The sequence below is a fragment of the Sinocyclocheilus anshuiensis genome, unplaced genomic scaffold (assembly GCF_001515605.1).
Source record: "Sinocyclocheilus anshuiensis isolate Anshui unplaced genomic scaffold, SAMN03320099.WGS_v1.1 scaffold1638, whole genome shotgun sequence".
Lineage (NCBI taxonomy): Eukaryota > Metazoa > Chordata > Actinopteri > Cypriniformes > Cyprinidae > Sinocyclocheilus > Sinocyclocheilus anshuiensis.
Window position 1 is genome coordinate 63785 of NW_015542885.1, and position 19344 is coordinate 83128.

Consider the following 19344-nt stretch of genomic DNA (forward strand, 5'->3'; position numbering starts at 1 on the left):
TCCTCAGAAACGTGTCGTTGGCATTTTAATTTCATTTGACCTATAATTCCTGATAAAGCAGCATTTATGAGCGCGGAGCTGCTTTGTGTACAGCCGTTACCGGGGAAACCGCAATATTTCAGCGCTCCTAAAGCGCCACCTCGTGGCAGAGAATGAATTTGCATTTCCAATAAGCCTTTCTTGCTGTTTATGGTCAGATCAATGCACATATCAACTCATGTTTTTACGCAGCAAACACAGAGTTGTAAATGAGAAAAAAGTTCATGTGCCTTCTAAAAATCTAAACAATTAAGACAGTGATATTTATACGATTAAATTGACATAATAATTTATATACTTGATTTATCCCTTTTCATAAAAATGGTCTAAAGGCTGAAATGCTGTTGTATAAGAATTTTGTTTTTGTGAAGACCTGTATCTGAACTGTAAATCATGTAATTTTATGGCTCAATACTGTGTTACCATAGACATTGTCCAACCCCACTCACACTGTGTTCATTTTACTTGTGACACTCTTAAAATGGGTCATAAATTGCCTTAAATTTATTTTTAAAAATTCTGCAGATACCCTGTAAATAGTGAAATAAAATTCCTTTCTTCATATTTGTTGATATTTGTGTATTGAAAATATTTTTGATTGACATTTAAACTCCTATCTGATTTTAAAAAAAGGTCTTTTTTTATTTGGGCTAGTTAAATTAATTTTCGGGCTACCAAAATTTGAAGAGTACCTGCCCAAAGGGCTACCAGGGATTTTGAAATTTTGCGAGCCCTGAAACCTATTGTGTTGCCTTTCCGTTCTTCATGACAGATGGGTTAGGTTCACACTGCTGAGTGACAGCAACATTTGAGTGAAAACCGGGGGTCAATTCAATCTCAGACCTGGGATGTATTTAACACCCTCATTCTTCTTTGTCCTCTTTGGACACAGAGGGATAAAATGACTGGCAGGTTGGGCTGTAATCAGAGAGACTGTGATGGGCTTGAGGAAGCATATATCTCATGAAGGGCTCTGAGTCACTGGCTTTACGGCTGTAATGTGAACTCGGCCTCTCCGTCTCCAGCGCTCCTGATAAACCGCAGGTGGAGGGAGAGTCTGCGCTCTGTCTCATGGCAGGTTTTACAATGGGGGTTCAGGCTATCTATACAACTATGTCTTTTTACAGAGCTGCCAGATGGATGTCTGTTGAAAAAGGATCAGTGACACTAGGTTTGGTTATATTAGACAATATGGAGTTTATCTGTGTCACAGTCTTCAGCGGGTGTGCCCAGGAGGGCCACCAGATGACTGTGTTCTGGGAGCACATGGCTTGTGTTGTGTTTGTCTGTTGCCATGTGCTCTCTCCTGTCTATTGTCTGGCCCCTCCCATCTTGTTACCTCGTTATTGTTTAAGTTGCTCCACCTGTGTCTCCCTCGTTAGCCTCCTCGTTTGGTTCCTATTTATTCTCCTGGTGTCTATCATCTTGTGCTGATCCGTCATTTCTTATTGTGTGTGTTATATGTCTGCATGGAGTGCAGTTTTGAGCCTGCCTGTCTGTTTTTCCCCCTCGGGGTGGTTTGAGTTTGTTTTTTTGTTTCATTTTCATTATTAAAATAAATAACCATTTCTCCTGCACTTGAGTCCTCGCTTCATCTCCCCACACGCACCTTGACAATCTGCTCGTTGTGTCACATAAAACGAACGATTTGAGAGTTCATGGGGCAGACACAGAAAATCTGGATTGGATTTTCTCTGGATTTATTCGAGCTGTTAGGGATTTGTTTTTGTGGCTTTTAAATGTTTTATCTGTACATCACTTTAAAAGAGACAGTTGGTTTAAACTGGTGTTGTCCTTCGTGTTTCATGTTTCTGTCACTTTATCAGGCATTTCACACTTGAAATTGTTAACCCCGAGTTAACAATCTTGGGTTATCTTGTTCCGTGTTTTACACTAATCATACTATTTGTACTTGGGGTAGTTTTCAAATTTGCATATTTAGCAAAGAGCGTGTGACCTGTTTGAGTGTCTTCAACAATTCAACATGTTTGCCATCACTATTCAAAATAACCTCCCTCAGACACTTGAATTAATTTAAATAATAATGTGTTTTGTTGGTCCCAATGGTACTTTTCAGAATATACAGTGGGTACGGAAAGTATTCAGACCCCCTTAAATTTTTCACTCTTTGTTTATAGTGAAGTGTAGGTTTAAAACAAGAAAATATTGCCAATGGGGTAAGAAAAATAAATAATAATGAGACATTCCCTGAAAATGAGCCTTAATATTTCATGTAATTTTTTCTTCCCTAGTAAATGTATATTAACTTATCTTTAATTTATCTTGTTTTAAGGATGTTTACATACACTACCATTCAAAAGTCTGTAAGATTTTTATTTTTTGCTCACCAAGACTGCATTAATTTGATCAAAAACACAGCAAAAACAGTAATATTGTGAAACATTATTACAATTTAAAATAACTTTTTTTAATTTTACTATATTTTAAAATGTTATTTATTCCTATGATGGCAAAGCTGAATTTTCAGCATCATTACTCCAGTTTTCAGAGTCACATGATCCTTTAGAAATCATTCTAATATGCTGATTTGCTGCTCAAGAAATCATCAATGTTGAAAACAGTACTGCTTAATATTTTTTGCTGAAACATGATACCTTTTTTTCAGAATAGAAAGTTCAAAAGAACAGAATTTGTCTAAAATATAAATCTTTTGCAACATTATAAATGTATTTAGTCACTTTTGATCAAATTAATGCATCCTTGCTGAACAAAAGTATTAATTTCTTTCAAAAAATAATTTAAATAAATAAATACAAATAATAAATAAAAATTGTACTGACCACAAATGTTTGAATGGTAGTGTATATTAACTTTATTAACCCCACTAATTATTTAATTTATCTCGTTTCAAGAATGTTCAGATATTTGTACAGGAAAACAGGATTTAAAATGATTTATTGCAGTGTGAGCATTACCTAATCCAGGGTCAAAAAGTGGCCTTAATGCAGGGTTGAAAACAGTGTGAAAAGCTTACGTATGCACAAATATCGGCTGGATTTGAATGAAGTGAGGGTTCATATGAGGTTCTCACCAGACTGAGCTGTTGGTGAGCTCTTTCAGACTGTTGGGGTTGCGGATCAGTTTGTCAAGAGTGTTCACGATCTGCCCGAATCTGGGCCGTTCGCTTCTGCTCTTCTCCCAGCAGTCCAACATCAGCTGGTGGAGGACTACGGGACAGTCCATTGGAGCAGGCAGCCTGTAACCCTCATCTATAGCTTTAATCACCTGAAAGACATACACATGCATCAAAATACTGTACAATACAATGTACAAAGTAAAAATGTGCAACTGTATATTTAAGGACACATTTCTATCTGATTTTCCTATGCAACTACTTTAGTATCTGTAACCTCATTCAGATAAATAAAATAATATCTTTGACTTCAGTAAAACTGGTTAATATAGATCTTAATGTGTGAACAGCTACAAAACAATAATACATTAACATAGGATCTTCTTCAAACAGCTTTCTGAATTTTTCTGTCCTTTTGTTGGATTTTTTTTAAATGTTTTATCATTTGAAAAAAGTGTTACTGGTTTAATATCAAGCTCCTGGTGTGCTATTATGGTGCTTTCATGGTATATTCATGCAAGTAACACATTTCTATAATATACCAGACTATAACTCAACTCAATGGTTCAAAACATCTCCTATATGACTATAACTCACTGCTCCTGTTCTCTGCCACTTCCTGTTCTTAAATCAAAGGAGCTATTTTCTTTTAGACAGGAAACATTCTAACATTCATTTCTTAGTTTTAGAGGGAGCCCAGATCTAAATCATTATCTGCGGTGCCCTGAAGGTCTTCAAGATTTCTTTGACATTTCCTCTGATGGTAATAAAGGGAGAAGTCAGAAAGCGTTAGAATAATACAGCAGTGAGGGATGTAGTGTGTTTAACTGGCTTGTATTAAAGACAGGAGCAGCTGGACAGCTCTCGTTTACGAGGCTCCTAAAAACCATTGTCATTCGAGCGGTTTCTATACAGACATCACTGCAGGAAGATGTTACTCTCTGAATGTTTGCAAGGACACACTGCTTGGAGACTCTGCCCCCACCCCCCCCGAGGCTTCAGCAGAAATTATATTAGTGGAGATATTAGATATTAGTGGAGCAGATTTCAATTTAAACAATACACATGAGAACATGTGTGTTTCCAGTTTCTCAAGGACACTTACGTCTTGATTAGACATGTCCCAATAAGGCCGCTCTCCATATGAGATCACCTCCCACATGACGATGCCGTAACTCCAAACGTCACTTGCTGAGGTGAACTTCCTGTACGCTATAGCCTCAGGTGCCGTCCATCGAATGGGAATCTTTCCGCCCTAAATACGACAAAAAAAGGCAATTTTGTGTCCTATTGGCATTTTTTTTTAAACTAACCAATTTAATTTATTTTCTTTTTGTTACAGTATATGAAGGCCACTAAAAACCTTTTGTAGATTTTATTGTTTTACCCCAAACCCAGATTTTCAATCTTAAAATGTGAAAATCCAGTTTTATGAATTCAGAATTATAACCAGTTAAAACTATGATCATCTAAACAAAGAGTGAAACCATTCTATTATTTATTGCGAGAAAAAAAAAAAATAATAGCATTTTCAATACTTTTACGACAATACAGTCGTCCCACATTTTTGTGGCATCATTTACAAGTTTTCCAAAAATGTTGTGTACTTGGTTACCAAAGAGATCATACAGTCAGTGAAGAGTTTGAGATGAAATATGAAACACATGACATATAAAGAAAACAAAGAAAACATTTTTATTGTGCATCATCTCCACTGAAGCTGTAACTTGTCAAATTATGCAGAAAGTGTGAAAATACACATACACATTGTTTAAAAGTTTGGGGTCAGCAAGATTAATTTATTTTGGAAGAAATTTATATTTTTATTTAGCAAGGATACAAAATGTTATTAAACACAAATATATATTCTGAGATGTGGAGGAAATTACATTGTGGTGCAATTTCTATGATTAAAAACAAAACAAAACTAATTCTCCACTGAAAATAATTCTCCACTGTGGGACATTAGGCGCGTTTCCATTACAGATTTGCGCAAAACTTTGTCGATATTTTATAAATGTCGATAAAAAAGTATTGCGAAATGACGGCGTTAACATTAACCTTTTTCGCATTGCCTGAAAAACCACCTCATGCGAGCGGAAAAACTTTTTGCGTTATATGGGCGTTTTTGCGAAATTGACGTGTTTCTATTAGGCGTATTTTCAATTCGCAATTTCAATTTGCGCAATTTGAAGGGTAATGGAAACGCGCCTATTGTTAGTAGACTAATAAAATTGATGAGAGTGTGAAAAGTGTGTTTCAATAGAGTTTATTTTCTGAAAGTTAAAGAAACACTCATAAACAAACAGCAGAATAGAGACAATATTTGTCTTTTCCTATTCCAGCACTATGGCAGGGTCTGTATTTTCCTAAATGTCTTTTTAAATAGCTGCAGTGGTTTGTAGTTAATCTCTACAGTCAAAGTCAAAGAAAAGACAAACTGGCTGTACTCTGTATAGACATACGTGACGAGAGTGCCAAAGAACGGCAGCGGGGCCCATGGGGTAAAATCATTTAAAGAGAATTTCAAAAAGCGATCTTTACCATTTTTTTTAATTATATAAAGTCACGGCACATAAACGGCTGCTTCGCGTGGCCTGGAGGGTTCTGTCTCTTCATGATTTCAGCACTTGAAGCAACAGGGCACGGGGCACTGAATGTCAGAGCCACTTATATTTTAAGAGCTCCTACCCGTGCGAAACACACGTTTTGCCTTAGATGCGCACACACGGACATCAAAAGGCAATCTGCGGAGGTCTGTTCAGGGTTGTGCGAGCACTTTTCTCCCCTGTTTGCATGTGACAACAGATTCGCCTGCTGAGTTTGTGCTTTGTCCACCCAAGTGGACACCGACGGCTACACACACACACACACACATGCCCCTTTCTTGCCCTTGGCCTTCATACGCATCCACAGGGTGCTCACCAATTACCGAGCTGAGAAGGAGACAGAGGAACGAGTGTAGGGGGTTTGGAGGCGGTTGTCCTGTCAGAAACGGATGTAATTAATACATGCTGGCTTGACAGACAAACTGACCCCTGAGAAAGCCAACTCGCTTCTCAAACATCCCTCCTCTGTCTCTTTCTCTCGGTGAAGTTCTTTCACGCAATCAAACACTTTCAAAAGACACAAGAGACATTTTCAAGGAGATCAGAGACATTTCAATCATTATTTCTCAACTGAGTTCTCATGGAATGAGTCAGATTTACCGTATTAGTGAAAAACTGAGACAATGATGAAAGCTAGCTCTGAAAAAAACATTAAATAAACAACTAAAGTGGCACTCAAATTTGTACTGCAAACAAGATGTTACGAAACAAACAAAAAAAAAAACATACATTTTTTATCCGTTTAGTTCTTCCTTCATTCCCTGTTTGTGTAAAATTGATGATGACTCACTCTAGGATCGAATAAAACCTTGATGGGGGAAAGGTGCTTTACCCGTGTGGTGTACGCAGCTTCAGGGTCGTCCTCTAGCACTCTAGACAGGCCGAAGTCGGACACTTTGCACACCAGGTTGCTGTTCACCAGGATGTTGCGTGCCGCTAGGTCACGGTGGACGTAGCTCATGTCAGACAGATACTTCATTCCTGAAGCGATTCCACGCATCATCCCCACCAGCTGAATGACCGTGAACTGCCCATCATGTTTCTGCAGGAGAAAGAAAAGTCATCTGTGATTTTATATAGATTGTACAGGTGGTGTACGCTAAAAACAAAGGTTAAAAACTAAGGTGTAATTTGTTAATATCAGATACTAACAACATAGAACATTTTTATTTTATTTAAATGTAGTTTTTAATGTTAAATTGTTATATTATATTTAAATGTTTAAATAATGTTTTGATAGATTACATTAGCTTAGCAATATCTGAAGATTTTCTGTAAAAAATTTACATTACTCAGAAAATAATTAATATTAAATTATTATATTTATATATCTTTAGTATTAGATATTTTAGTTGCTATGTTACATTTCATTTTTTGTTAACATTTTTACATTACATTATTCAGTATTCATGCATTTTTCAAACACTCCATTTTCACAGTTCCAATGGTTTTGCCCTGAGTTCTGATTCATTATGTAAAAGAGTCTGACCTCTGGTTTTACTGCTCTTTCTGCCATAATTGCTCAAATGTTTACAGGCCTTAATTAATGTGAAATCATCTGGATTTGGTGCTTCTGTTAGCTAAACAAAAGAGCCCGGACATCCATTTTGCCTCAAAAACAATCTTCGCAATGAGCAATTAGCCCAGTGTCTTAATCTCCATATCTGGGCCGTACACTAATCTTGTTAAAACCCCCACTTTTGTCCCTCCGAGCAATATCAATCTGAAACATGCGCTCATATAGTATTTCATGCATCATAATGTGGGTAAGTTAATTACACTGTGTTTTGTGAAATGTGGCTGCTGATTGATCGTCTGGTCTGATCAACTGGTTGTTATCAATCTAGTGTCAGAAGCCACGCTACTTACAGGAAGAGCAGAGAGAGGCAGAAATAGAGACACAGAAAAATCATTTGTTTTTGTACTAGTAAGTGATGCTTAACTGATCTGTCCTCTAATTAAACACATGTAGCTGGGTGGCCGAACTATGAGCTATTAGCCATAAAACTGACCCCATAATTATATTAGCTTTTTATGTGGGCTAAGGGGCTATTTATGGGATTCATTATGTACGCTGCAGAAAGATCGAAAGTCTCAGACAGGCCCGTTTTTAGGGGTGGGGGTGTTAGATTTCATTTTCATTTTCTCAAAGTGTAGGCAATTAAAAAGAGTCCTGACTTAAAGGAAAACGTATCTGTGCTGCGTGTAATAAACTTCGTGGCCTGATCCGCTGGGTGACAAAGGCGGCAATAAATTAGCGAGGATTGCGGAGGAGACGTTATGGCAGCTTGGTGGAGAGAGTGCACCTTTATTATAAATCTACAGAGTTCATTTACTCACTTCCTGTCTCTATACAAGACACATTCGTAACACGTTCACTTGAATACATGCTCCAGTGTTATTATTGAATATTAAAACAAAGGCAAAAACTACTTTTTGTAAGCAGAAATAAAATAATATAATCATAAAAAAAAATATTGCAAATAAATAAAAAGAAATAAAATGTAAACAAAACTTTCACCGAAAAATAAAGTAAAATATAACACCAAAAATATATATTTTTGGAAATATTCTGTTGAGTTGGGAGAAAATATTTAACTAAAAATAAGTATATAAAAACGAAAAAAGAATATTTCATGAAACAAAAACTGTATTGAAACTAACTAAAACAAAACTGAATTTTCAGAAAGTATTGCAAATTCCAAAACTCAGATTATTATAACCTTGGCACGTTTGCTGTACAACAGACAGGATTTGAGGACAGAGAGCAACTGAATCGCACTGCCTGCACCAGGCATCCATTCCATGCTTAATTTCCCTCCAGTAATAGACTTTCAGGGAGGTATCCGTGGCTTATACCCTTGAGCGATGCTCGTTTATTGGCTGTAGGTAATTAAATGTAAGGCAGCATCTTAAATGGCATGCGAACATTGGTGTGGAATTGTGGCACAGGCGTTTTGCCTTCCTCACCTTCAGGAAAGTATCCAACGATCCATTCTCCATGTACTCTGTAATAATCATCACGGGCTTGCCTGTAGATAGAAAGAAAAAAAAGAGACAAAAACACAAGATTTACCATCAGCCTAGATGAAAGGGGAAAAAACATAAAAATGTCCTAACAGATCGATGATTCTACACAGATCCACAAAGAAATAAATCATGGTAATGGTGTCATTAATCCTTTATAGCTGAGATGCTGAAACAGGAATGAAGGAGAGAAAAGAGGAGGCTAAACCCTGGCCACACTCTCAGCCTCTCTCCCGGGCAGCCCCATTATTCAGCATGACAGACCTTCATCAGAGCCTTCCACCATCAAAGACAGCAGTTAATTAACCCTGGCTAATCCACTGAGAACCAATTAGAGAGCTCTGTTGCCATGATGGGCGGGCAGGACAGTCTGTGAGAACCGATGGGAGGGCACAGCACCTGTTGTGATGGGTGGCAGGTAGCGAGAGGAAGATCTGTAATCTTTAACGTCTAAAAGTACACTTAGTTTGTCTTACAAATGACTCTAGAACCCAAACTGAGAAAACAAAGTATTAGTCACCTGAGCACACCACATCTGCCCTCTCATTACAAGCATGATCGAGTCAGACAAGTATTAATCTACTGATTAGCCTAAGAAACTCACACATGTAAACATTAGCATAGTTTTCTTCATGTGTAAGGCCATTAACTTCCAACAATTACTAAACTTAAAGCATTAGAAGTGCATTTCTGACAGAAAGGGTCCAAAATGTAGGTCAGAAAATGATGCTGTCTCATTTTAGCCAAATGCTAATAGAGCACGTCTATATCCTTTGCAAAAAAAAAGTGGACATAAATTCCATTAGTTTTGTCACCGTTTCACTCAATATTTGTGTTTGATATCTGTTGTTGGTGTTTTTTATTGTTGTTAATTGATTGCTTCTGTTGAAGCTTCTAGTGCACACGATTTTAACTTTTTTTTTTTTAAATAACTGTTCAAGAACAAAACCCCTGGTGAAAAACTACATTACCCATGATTCTGCATGATTCTCCCTACACTTTCAAACTACATGCCCATTTGTACAAATATGCATATTTTGCAATAAACAAAATGTTGTTTCTATATATGCAATTAACATCTTTAAATCAACAATTTTGCATTTATGTATAATTTTTCATTTAAGACATTTTCTTTTCATGGGATTGTAGTTCTTTTCCTCATTAACGCTGTTAAGTACACTGTACCTTTGCTCCTAATGTAGATAGGCAACAATGCAGCAACCGGGTTTTGAAAGAGAATTTTAGTCTTACAAACACACTAATAGCCATAAGTTATACTACTGCTGCCACCAATCTACCGCAGGGCATCATATGCAAACCGATATCTGAAATATAGCGACAGAGTGAAATAAACAGAAAAATGTTCCAGTGCCTTGTTGGGTCTCGGTTAACAAGCTCTGTCATATCCCTCTCAATCCTCTGACCTAAATACATCACTCACAGGTCACCGAGAGTTCAACAATTTAGCGACCCTTGCTTTATTTGACAGAATGTCTAAGCGCAGATTTGACGGAACGAATCCAAACGTGACCGCTGGGGTAAAATGACAGTGTCAAATGTGCCTGTTGATTAGTTGGTGCATATGATCCTGCTGGTGTACACCATGTTTGCCCTTGTTAAAGGGGCATATCAGTGTGTGTATGATCCTACGCCAAGCATAAGTAGGTCTCCAGAGCGGAGGCTTATAGGTTCATTTACAGACGCTGAATGCTAAGCGGGCTTCCAGTGCCTCAGATAGCAGGAAACAGGCCATTATGTTAACACCCAGAGAGATGTTGTGTTAATGATAAACATTCACGTTTAAGCAAATTAAACGCAAATAAACACTATTAAAAACAGTTTAGCGACAATTTCAGAAAAGGGTCTAAATTATCTTCTTTCTCGATAACTGTACACCTGCAAAACAAATGTTAGAATTGCATAACATCATTTATGCTGTCTGCAATTTTCACATTCGCATTTACTCTTTTCAAATGTAAGTATATGGAGGACCTGCATTTTTTTCTGGTTCTGCACACAATTTTAAAGTTTCATACATATGTTTGTGTGTGTGTGTGTGTGTGTGTGTTGAAATGCGTAACAAGGTTCCAAGAAACAATACAAGCTGTATTATTAGCAATTATGTGCAATTTAACAAGTTAAAAATAAATCATCAGTTCATTCCGGTTTCTGTTATAGCAACAGTAACCAAAGGTGGAGCTTAGCAAAGGGCAATAAACTCAGCTTCAGCCATTTTTGACATGCAAAACAGTTTTATTTTAGTGTTATTTATATACTATTATAGTATTTATTAATACTTTGAAGTACTTTTTTATATTTTCATTTTTATTTTATTTAAATATTTCTATATAACTTACATTTTTGTTTCGGTTTTAGTTTTAGTATTTTTAGTACTAGTATTTGACAGTATTTGCCAAAAAAAAATCATTTCAGTTACCAATAACAACATTGATGCAAAATGGGCATAGGAGTAAATGAGGATGCAAACAATGTATAAATTGAAAAGAAACAAAAAAACAATAAAGGCCTTGGTTACTACTCCCAAAAATATGAGCACTCAGAATGTGTGTCAGTGTATATTAATGCTCAGTTGTGGGCTGTTGTCCCTGTCTCTCTCAGGGACATGTAAACACCAGCCATGTCAGTGATGATAAATGACTTACATTCCGGACATTTCCACTCTGGAATACAGAGATATGCGCTCGAGTCATGGGACGTGAGGTCGATGTGTGTATATAAATATATATATGTCTCTATGAGTTTGTGAAAAACAGGTTTGATCACCCCCCTCCGATCATCACCATGGCAACAGGCTGGTTATAAATCACCTAAAATTAAATCACTATCTCACCAAAATAAATGCCTTCCATGACACCCCCAAACCCCCATGTCTCAACCGAAAAAAAAGAGGGAAAAAATGCAATACCTTTTACTTTTCGGAGGCAGACTAATGTAGCTGTCAGCCGCTGAAAGAGAAAGAGGGGGAATGGACAGCGGTGCACTGTGTTCTGGGAATGAAACAGCAATGGGTGGCCATCTGATGTCTCTATGTGTGTGTGAATGCTTTATCAGAAAGTGAGTAGAAGCGGTGACTGGCATTGATCCTGAAAGAGAGGATGGCCAAGGCAGTGGATCCTATCAGAGAAGCTTACGGCAGCCTCCCGGGGCCCTGATCTCAGAAAAACACCCTATGGCCGAGCCCAGAGAGAGAAAACATGAGCTGAAAATACTGTGAGGGCAGATGTGAGGATTTAACAGGATCACGTACATGCCTTTATCAAATCAAATCTCTAATGTGGGTGTTCTCCAGAACGGAATTGGTTTCAAAAGCTGGAATTTACAAAGGAAATTAATTTCATACTAAACACTTGACTGAACTTTGTCTTAAATCTCATAACAAAACAGCTCTGGTAAATCTTTTTGAAAGGTCATCTAATGTTGATTTTATACGTGGGTTTAAGTGTTACAGCAGGCGTTTAACTAATAAAACAGTCCTTATCATGAGCTATTCGGAAAACAACTCTGAAAGATTCGCTCTTGACATTAATCTCTGGCAACCTTGAAGGGGTTTTCAATTTCCCCTCTAATTCATGCGTTATCAAGTGATCATCTGGACATCTGATGTGGCAATTTTCCTGATGAGATACCAAAGATGTTATAGCACACACAAGCAGCTCTATCCGGTGCAGACGGTATATTCGCTATCTCAAAAGCGCACAGTGGAGCTCATTGAGGGCTTCCTGCAATAGCATCACGTGTCTTGTGAACAGAGGGCAGGCATATCTCTGTGATTTCACCCTCAAGACCTGGTGCCACTATTTGCTTTGTTTCTACAAGGAGACGAATATGCTTAACCCTTCGTGAACCCTGCATGGCTGGAGTAGCAGTGGTCTACAATGAGCTCTGTGTGTGCGGTAGTGAATTAGCAGTTAATGTCACTAGTGACTTACTAATGGCGCTTTTCCACTGCATGGTACGGCACGGTACGGCTCGGTACGGTTCACTTGCCTCAGGTACAGAGCTTCAACAGAGGGATAGGTTATAGATTTACATACGGAGAAGATAAAAAAAAAAACCCTGAGGGTGACACTAAATATGGTTCAGGCAGGCAGGTTTACAAATCATTCTTCTGAAGACAATGCAACTGTCTGGCACAACGTTCTGTTAATATGAAGGAACTGTCCTTATTGATTTTTTATAAGTGTTTTTCTTTTATTTTGAATTACGCATTAAATTGTGTTGTGTTTTAGGATTAAAAGAAATGCCCATAATCTTTTCTATGGATTTTTTCTTACAGTGACATATGATGCTGTTATGGGTTAAAAACAAACTCTGAGAAATAACATAATTTATAAAATGTTTTATAGTTTTTAATAATTACATACTTGTATACTTTATACTGTTTTATACTTTCACTCTAGAAATAAGCTTGGATGCATTAAATTAATGAAAAGTACAGTACCTTTACATTGTTGAAAAAATTTTATTTCAAAGAAATGCTGTTTTTTTTTAAATTCAAAGAATCCTGGGGAAAAAAAAAAATGTTTTTAACATTGATAATAATAAGACATATTTCTTGAGCACCAAATCAGCATAGTATGATGATTTCTGAAGGATGTGACACTAAAGACTTTGCCATTACATGAATAAATTACATTTTAAATATATTAAAATAGAACAGTTATATTAAATTGTAATAATATCTCATAATTTTACAGTTTTTACTCTATTTTTATCAAATAAATGCAACCTTGGTAAGCATAAGAAACTTCCTTCGAAACACTAAAAAATCGTACCCACCCAAAAATTTTGAAATATAACAAATATATAAATAAATATAAAAGGCACAAAATTATTTTCTCAAACCTAGGCAGAATGAATTTGCCAACTCTGATCCTTTGCTACCTTCAAGAAACATCCAAAAAAAAAAAAAAAAAAAAACCTCTACCGTAACCACCAAAAATTATGAATAATTTATGTTGTTGTATTGTTTTTGCTTTGGATAAAAGTGTCTGATAGATGCATAAATGTAAAATGTAACTGCGACTATAAAAGTACAGAAATAAAGATTAAGCTGTCATTGTCTCTGGTGAAAATAACAGCATGGATCCAGGTCTGCTTGAGTTGTAATATCTAGGACAGAGACTTAAAAACCATATCCACTTAAATAAAGCTGTCACAGCACGCTGCTGTCAAAGGCATTTTGCACAGAATCTCTTGAATCTCTTGAATTTTTTCCGGGGAAAATCGCTGGATAAATCTATTCCCAGTGGAGTCCCTCTGACCTACATGATTGTATCGCACGTTCGGAAAAAAATGAATACCTGCAACAAACTCAAGTAATCAATATCACATAACACCTCATCTGTGTAAAGCAACACCCCTGTGATTTAGTTCTAACTGGTATTGTAGAATAATCATTAAAGGAAACAGACCTTTGATGCAGGCAATTTGACATTTAGAGTGCATGTACATTATAAAAATGCTTTGTGGCATCAGATACGAGGCAGATTGTGTAATTACGTATGGGAAGAGAGGCGCAGCAGCTTGAGCGTGTGTGTATAAACATATTTTTGTGTGTAAAGCGGCACACCAGAGCCTTTACATTTGGCCTGTAGTTGTCCCATCAGGACCCCAGCAGTGACTCCCCTTAACAAGCTCAAATCAGGCAAGCAGATTGGCCCATTCCCAATGCTGGCTCATCCATAGAGCGAGAACCCCTATTGCAAATAGAGTATTGATTTTACACCCCACATTAAAGCAGTTTATTTCGGCAGCAGTTACCGTGGTAAAAGCAGAACTCATATCTCCATATATTAAGCTTTGATATCCAATATATAGGATTAAAGAGATATTGGTCAGGTTGATGACCTGATAGTCCACTTTGCGTCCTCCTGCTATGATTATGAACAAAAGATGCTGTTCTTCAACTTTACAATCTTATTGATTTTCCAAATAGTGCTTTAACTAAATGACACATGATGTACTTAGCACTGAGTTGCTTTCCAAGTCCTCGCTGTTGGCAAGAATCGCACAGAGACCCAGTACGTCGCAACCCTAAATCTACCACAAGAGTTGGCGTAATTTAACACAAGAGTCTTCGTAAGACTTTAAACTTTCATTGTTCCCTAAACAAAGGAGTGTCGGTCTTAATGAATGCTTTCTCGAAATAGCAACCACTTCGTTAAGAGGAAAATCCTTTGCGGTGGAAAGGGCACGATGAGAGGAGATAATAGCCTCCTCCAAATTGAATGCTTCAAGATTAGGCGATTGTTGGCACATAAAGGAGGAAATGAGATACGGAGAGATGAGAACTTTTCTGACAAATGACGAGATAGCAATCAAAAGGGCTATCTCTAAAGCTTTTTTTTAAGTCACACCAGACCCACCATCTACATAACAATGGAAGCAATCAAATCGAGAGGGAGAGTTTGGAACATTATTCTGATAAAGCACTGTTGATTGGAGCTCTGTTTTGGATTTGTTGATCACTGAGGCCACAAGCTTAAAGAAAAAACACAATAAAAACTACATTTACAAAAGCTTCTTTGTGTACATTATTAAAAATGAGCCCTGAAGGATAGCATTGGGAGATCAGATTCATTTTGGTAAGTCGGCTTATTCAAAGAACCAGTTAACCACTTAACTCATTTGAGTCATCATTCAAACGTGTTTCCAGCAGCATTTTAAATGTCTTTTGATATAGTTTTGTAGTCTATGAAATGCTGCTGTTTATCACTGTTTATCACAAAACTTTGCCAATGTTTACAAATGGATTTCTATGATTTTTTCCATTACTTTTGCAGCTGTTCAGGATTACTGGATATTTTAATAATGTTTTAAAACGAGTTTATAGAGACTGCACTCACAACAAGCAATGAACACCAATAAAATATATTAAAGCTAAGTCCATTCATCCCTACAAAGTCACTGGTATTTCCAGTTTTTAACATTCACTGATATTTTTAAGTTTTCCATAACCACTGGAAGCCTGCAGTGTTAAATACAGAGTAAATTACCAACACTTTAAAAATCAGTTTGACTAAAACATTCAAAAGAATCTGTTCAAAAGAATGATTGTTTATGAAATATACAGCTCATCAAAGGTACAATAATAGACAGCGACACACCACTCTTCATATTTAAAGGATTTTAAGTATCCCAAAGGTTGTTTTTTGGTGCTACAGTGAGTGGCAATCACAATGGAAGGATTTTAATGCTGGGAGCTGTTAGAAATGGATGTTTTGAAAAACTGTTTGGAGTGAAAGGTTAGAGAGCTGTCCCTGATGTTCCCTTGCCCTCTCCTCAGCCCTGCAGCCACTGACCTGCTGAGCACTGATCTGTGAAATTGCCTCTCTGCTGTCATACGTGTGAATAGTCACAACCCCCAAGGCCAAAATACTGCAGCCATATGGACAGTGACATGACTATCACTTTACCCTTTCAGAATCTGTAAGATGCTTAGCGCATAAGTGAAATAAAATCTTAAACATAAAAATGTTTATATATATATATATATATATTAAATTATATATATTAAAATTAAAATAATTAAGTATATTCCACAAGACAAAATTTAAATCACAAATGATCAGAAAACATGACATAAATTGTGTAAATTCAGTTTTTATATGTAAATATCTGAAATAGCTTCATCAGAGATCTAAATAAAAATGTTTTATGATCTCTTTTTTAAATGACAAGCATCTTGCAGATTCTAAAATCAGTAAACATATGAGCAGAACAGTGTTATTTTAGCATTGAGATACATTGAGATACGGCTATAGTTTTATAAATTTTTATTTCAGTTTTAGTTTTAGTTATTTTAGTACATCAAGTTAAAGTAAATACACATGAAAAAGGTTGCCTTGGAAACTAGCTAAAAAAAAAACCTTTTAAATATTTTATTTTATTTCACTTAAGGTTTATTTTATTTCAGGTAATGAAAATGATTTTTAATGGTTTTAGTTTTAATTTTAGTAACTATAATTACACTGGAGCAGAATTGTACATTTATAACCCCTCATGTTTTTTTGTTTTTTTTCTAAGAATGTCAGATATTTCCTCTCTGCATCTTCCCCTTAACTCTCTTTCACCCTGTCAAAAGTGGGCTTATTTTAGATTCCAACAGAGGACTGGTGTATTCCACGAAGACAGAGGTCAGAGTGCAGCCTAATGTTGAATGCATTACTCTCACTTAAACCTCTACTTTGTTCTTCCAAAGAATCTGCGTACTCTGAGAGATACTGAACTGAGCTTTAACCCCGTGCCCCTGATATTTGCTCAGAACATAAATACACCACTTATAACTGGAAAACAGGCAATTAGGCAGCGTCTGCCTTTTCAAAATGAAACGCAAACTCGATTTACGGAGAAAATAGTTCTGTAAACTGCACAAACCAATACGAACAAAAGGTCAAAATTAGCATTCCGCATTAGAGAGAACAGAGCGGAAAAATGAATAAGAAATGTCGAGACATCGCTGTTCATATGTGCGCTGCTGAATTTAAGACACTTAAAACACTTCCAATGAACTATTTAAATTATTAATATTCATGCAGTCATAAATATACATTCTCTCATTGTTGTGCTCTATAGGTAGTGCGAAGCCGCAGATGTTTGTTCAGTCATAATGACGCTCGAAAGAAAGGGTTTTTGTTTGGCATCTGGTGAAAGCTGAAGTTCTCCGATAAGCTCTCCCCCATTACTGATGAGATAATGAGATTCTGAAAGGTTTCTAACACACATAACACAGTGTAAGTCTATCTCTGTATCTACTGCAATGCTAGGATGTTCTGAGCGGTTTCTGGCAAGTTCTTATATGTCTGCTAGGATTTTTTGGTTGGTTTCTAGGAGTTACATTTTTTTACATTTATCATCTACCAGGTGAAAAGCATAATTCCAGTTGTTTAGAAAAGCAACAGAAGACCTCTCCTCAACAAGTCACTTGAACTGTCTGTAGCACAAACAGTGGGGGACAAGTTAAGTGTACATTTTATTAGTCATTTAATACTGTACTTCGGTTTACTTTTGCATAACATTCCCTAATGAAAAGTTCCCAAGTAGCCAAACATTTCCAAATGAAAACTTAATTCTAGAGATAATTTGTTTAGTCATGTTTAAAGCGGGAATCTAGGGTTGCTCTGTAATACATCTGCTGTAGCGAGTCTTTGTCTTCCAATCCTCTTGTGTGGTTGGATCCAACTCAACAGAGCCATTCAGGTGGAACAGTCGAGCTCGGTTTCTGTCCTCCCCAAGGCTGAGCACGTCAGTGAGTACAGCACACCTCCATCTGGCTCTTAATCACAACGCCATGAAAACACTTTGTGACCGCTGTGGTGGAAAAGGGTTGTTGGTGTAGTCACAATAATCATATATTGTCACACTTGTGCTATTCAGCCATGCTGTATAAAAAGTGTACCGAGCCAAGAACTCAACTGTGCAACTGAATCCCTGCAAAATGATTTCTGAAAGCACTTTTGAGAACAGCTTATTTTTCCCTCAGTGCTTACAGTGCAGTGTATGTTTACTTAAACTTTTCAATCCGTCATTTAAAAGCCATTGGGTGAGGGTGAAGGTGAAGACGAGTGTACATGTCAGTCACTTACATCTGGTAACGACTCCCTCCAGTCTGATGATGTTGGGGTGGTCGAATTGGCCCATGATGCTGGCCTCGCTCAGGAAGTCCCGCCTCTGCTTCTCTGAGTATCCTGCCTTTAGACTTTTGATGGCCACGTAGATTTCTCTCTTGCTGGGGAGCTTCAGACGGCCACTGCAAACCTCACCAAACTCACCTGTCAAAGCGACACACGGCCATCATCAGCACATCAGCATCAGACTACAGCAGATTTATGAAGGAAAATATGCATAAATAAAATCCTCTTGCCTGGACACTGTGACTGTGCTCATTTTAGTGTATAAAATTCCAAGTTTAAGTTTTTTTTAGGAAAAATGTCTTCTGAGGAAAAATACTGCTGCTATTGAGGTGTATAAGGAGAAAATACTGTGCTGACTTTCTTTTGTTGAAACGGTGAATGTGTTATCACCCTGAAGGGGTTAATTTTGCGATAATGTCCAGGTACATTATCCAGCTTATACTGCATATAATCAATCATATTTCTGTCTTGTTTTCCAGTGAAAAAATATAAACATTCTTAAAACTAGATATATTTTCTGCATATGATATTACAACATATTAAGACATTAGAGATTATATTTTAATATTTCTTTATTTTAGTTCATTTTCTGACCACATCAGAACTGTTTTTTAAATCATAAATACAAAAGTTAGTAAGGTTTATTATTGAAAAAAAGCATTTAAAAGCATAAGAAAATAATTTATACAAGTACACAATTTAAGGATGTTTAGATATTTGTTTCTGAGAAACAAGACAAAAATTGTTCTTTTGAATGTTAATGTTATTATGTGAGAAGAAAGGGACTGTGGAGTGATACGAGAAACATAAAATTAGAACAGCTTTGTCGAAAACTAATTACCAGGGACAAAGATCAATTATAAATTTTAGCAGCCTATATATATATATATATATATATATATATATATATATATATATA

The 19344-nt window shown here is 36.6% G+C and overlaps 1 protein-coding gene across 1 annotated transcript in view; it reads right to left on the reverse strand.

Annotated features, from left to right (window-relative positions):
- epha4b (eph receptor A4b) overlaps positions 1 to 19344 on the reverse strand; it is a 114779-nt gene that overhangs the window by 5018 nt on the left and 90417 nt on the right. The window contains exons 11-15 of the mRNA XM_016494338.1: positions 18378 to 18563; positions 8713 to 8774; positions 6575 to 6784; positions 4239 to 4388; positions 3092 to 3285 (exon numbers count right to left, since the gene is read on the reverse strand). Coding sequence (XP_016349824.1) covers positions 3092 to 3285; positions 4239 to 4388; positions 6575 to 6784; positions 8713 to 8774; positions 18378 to 18563 — 802 coding nt within the window. The remainder of the gene's footprint in view (positions 1 to 3091; positions 3286 to 4238; positions 4389 to 6574; positions 6785 to 8712; positions 8775 to 18377; positions 18564 to 19344) is intronic.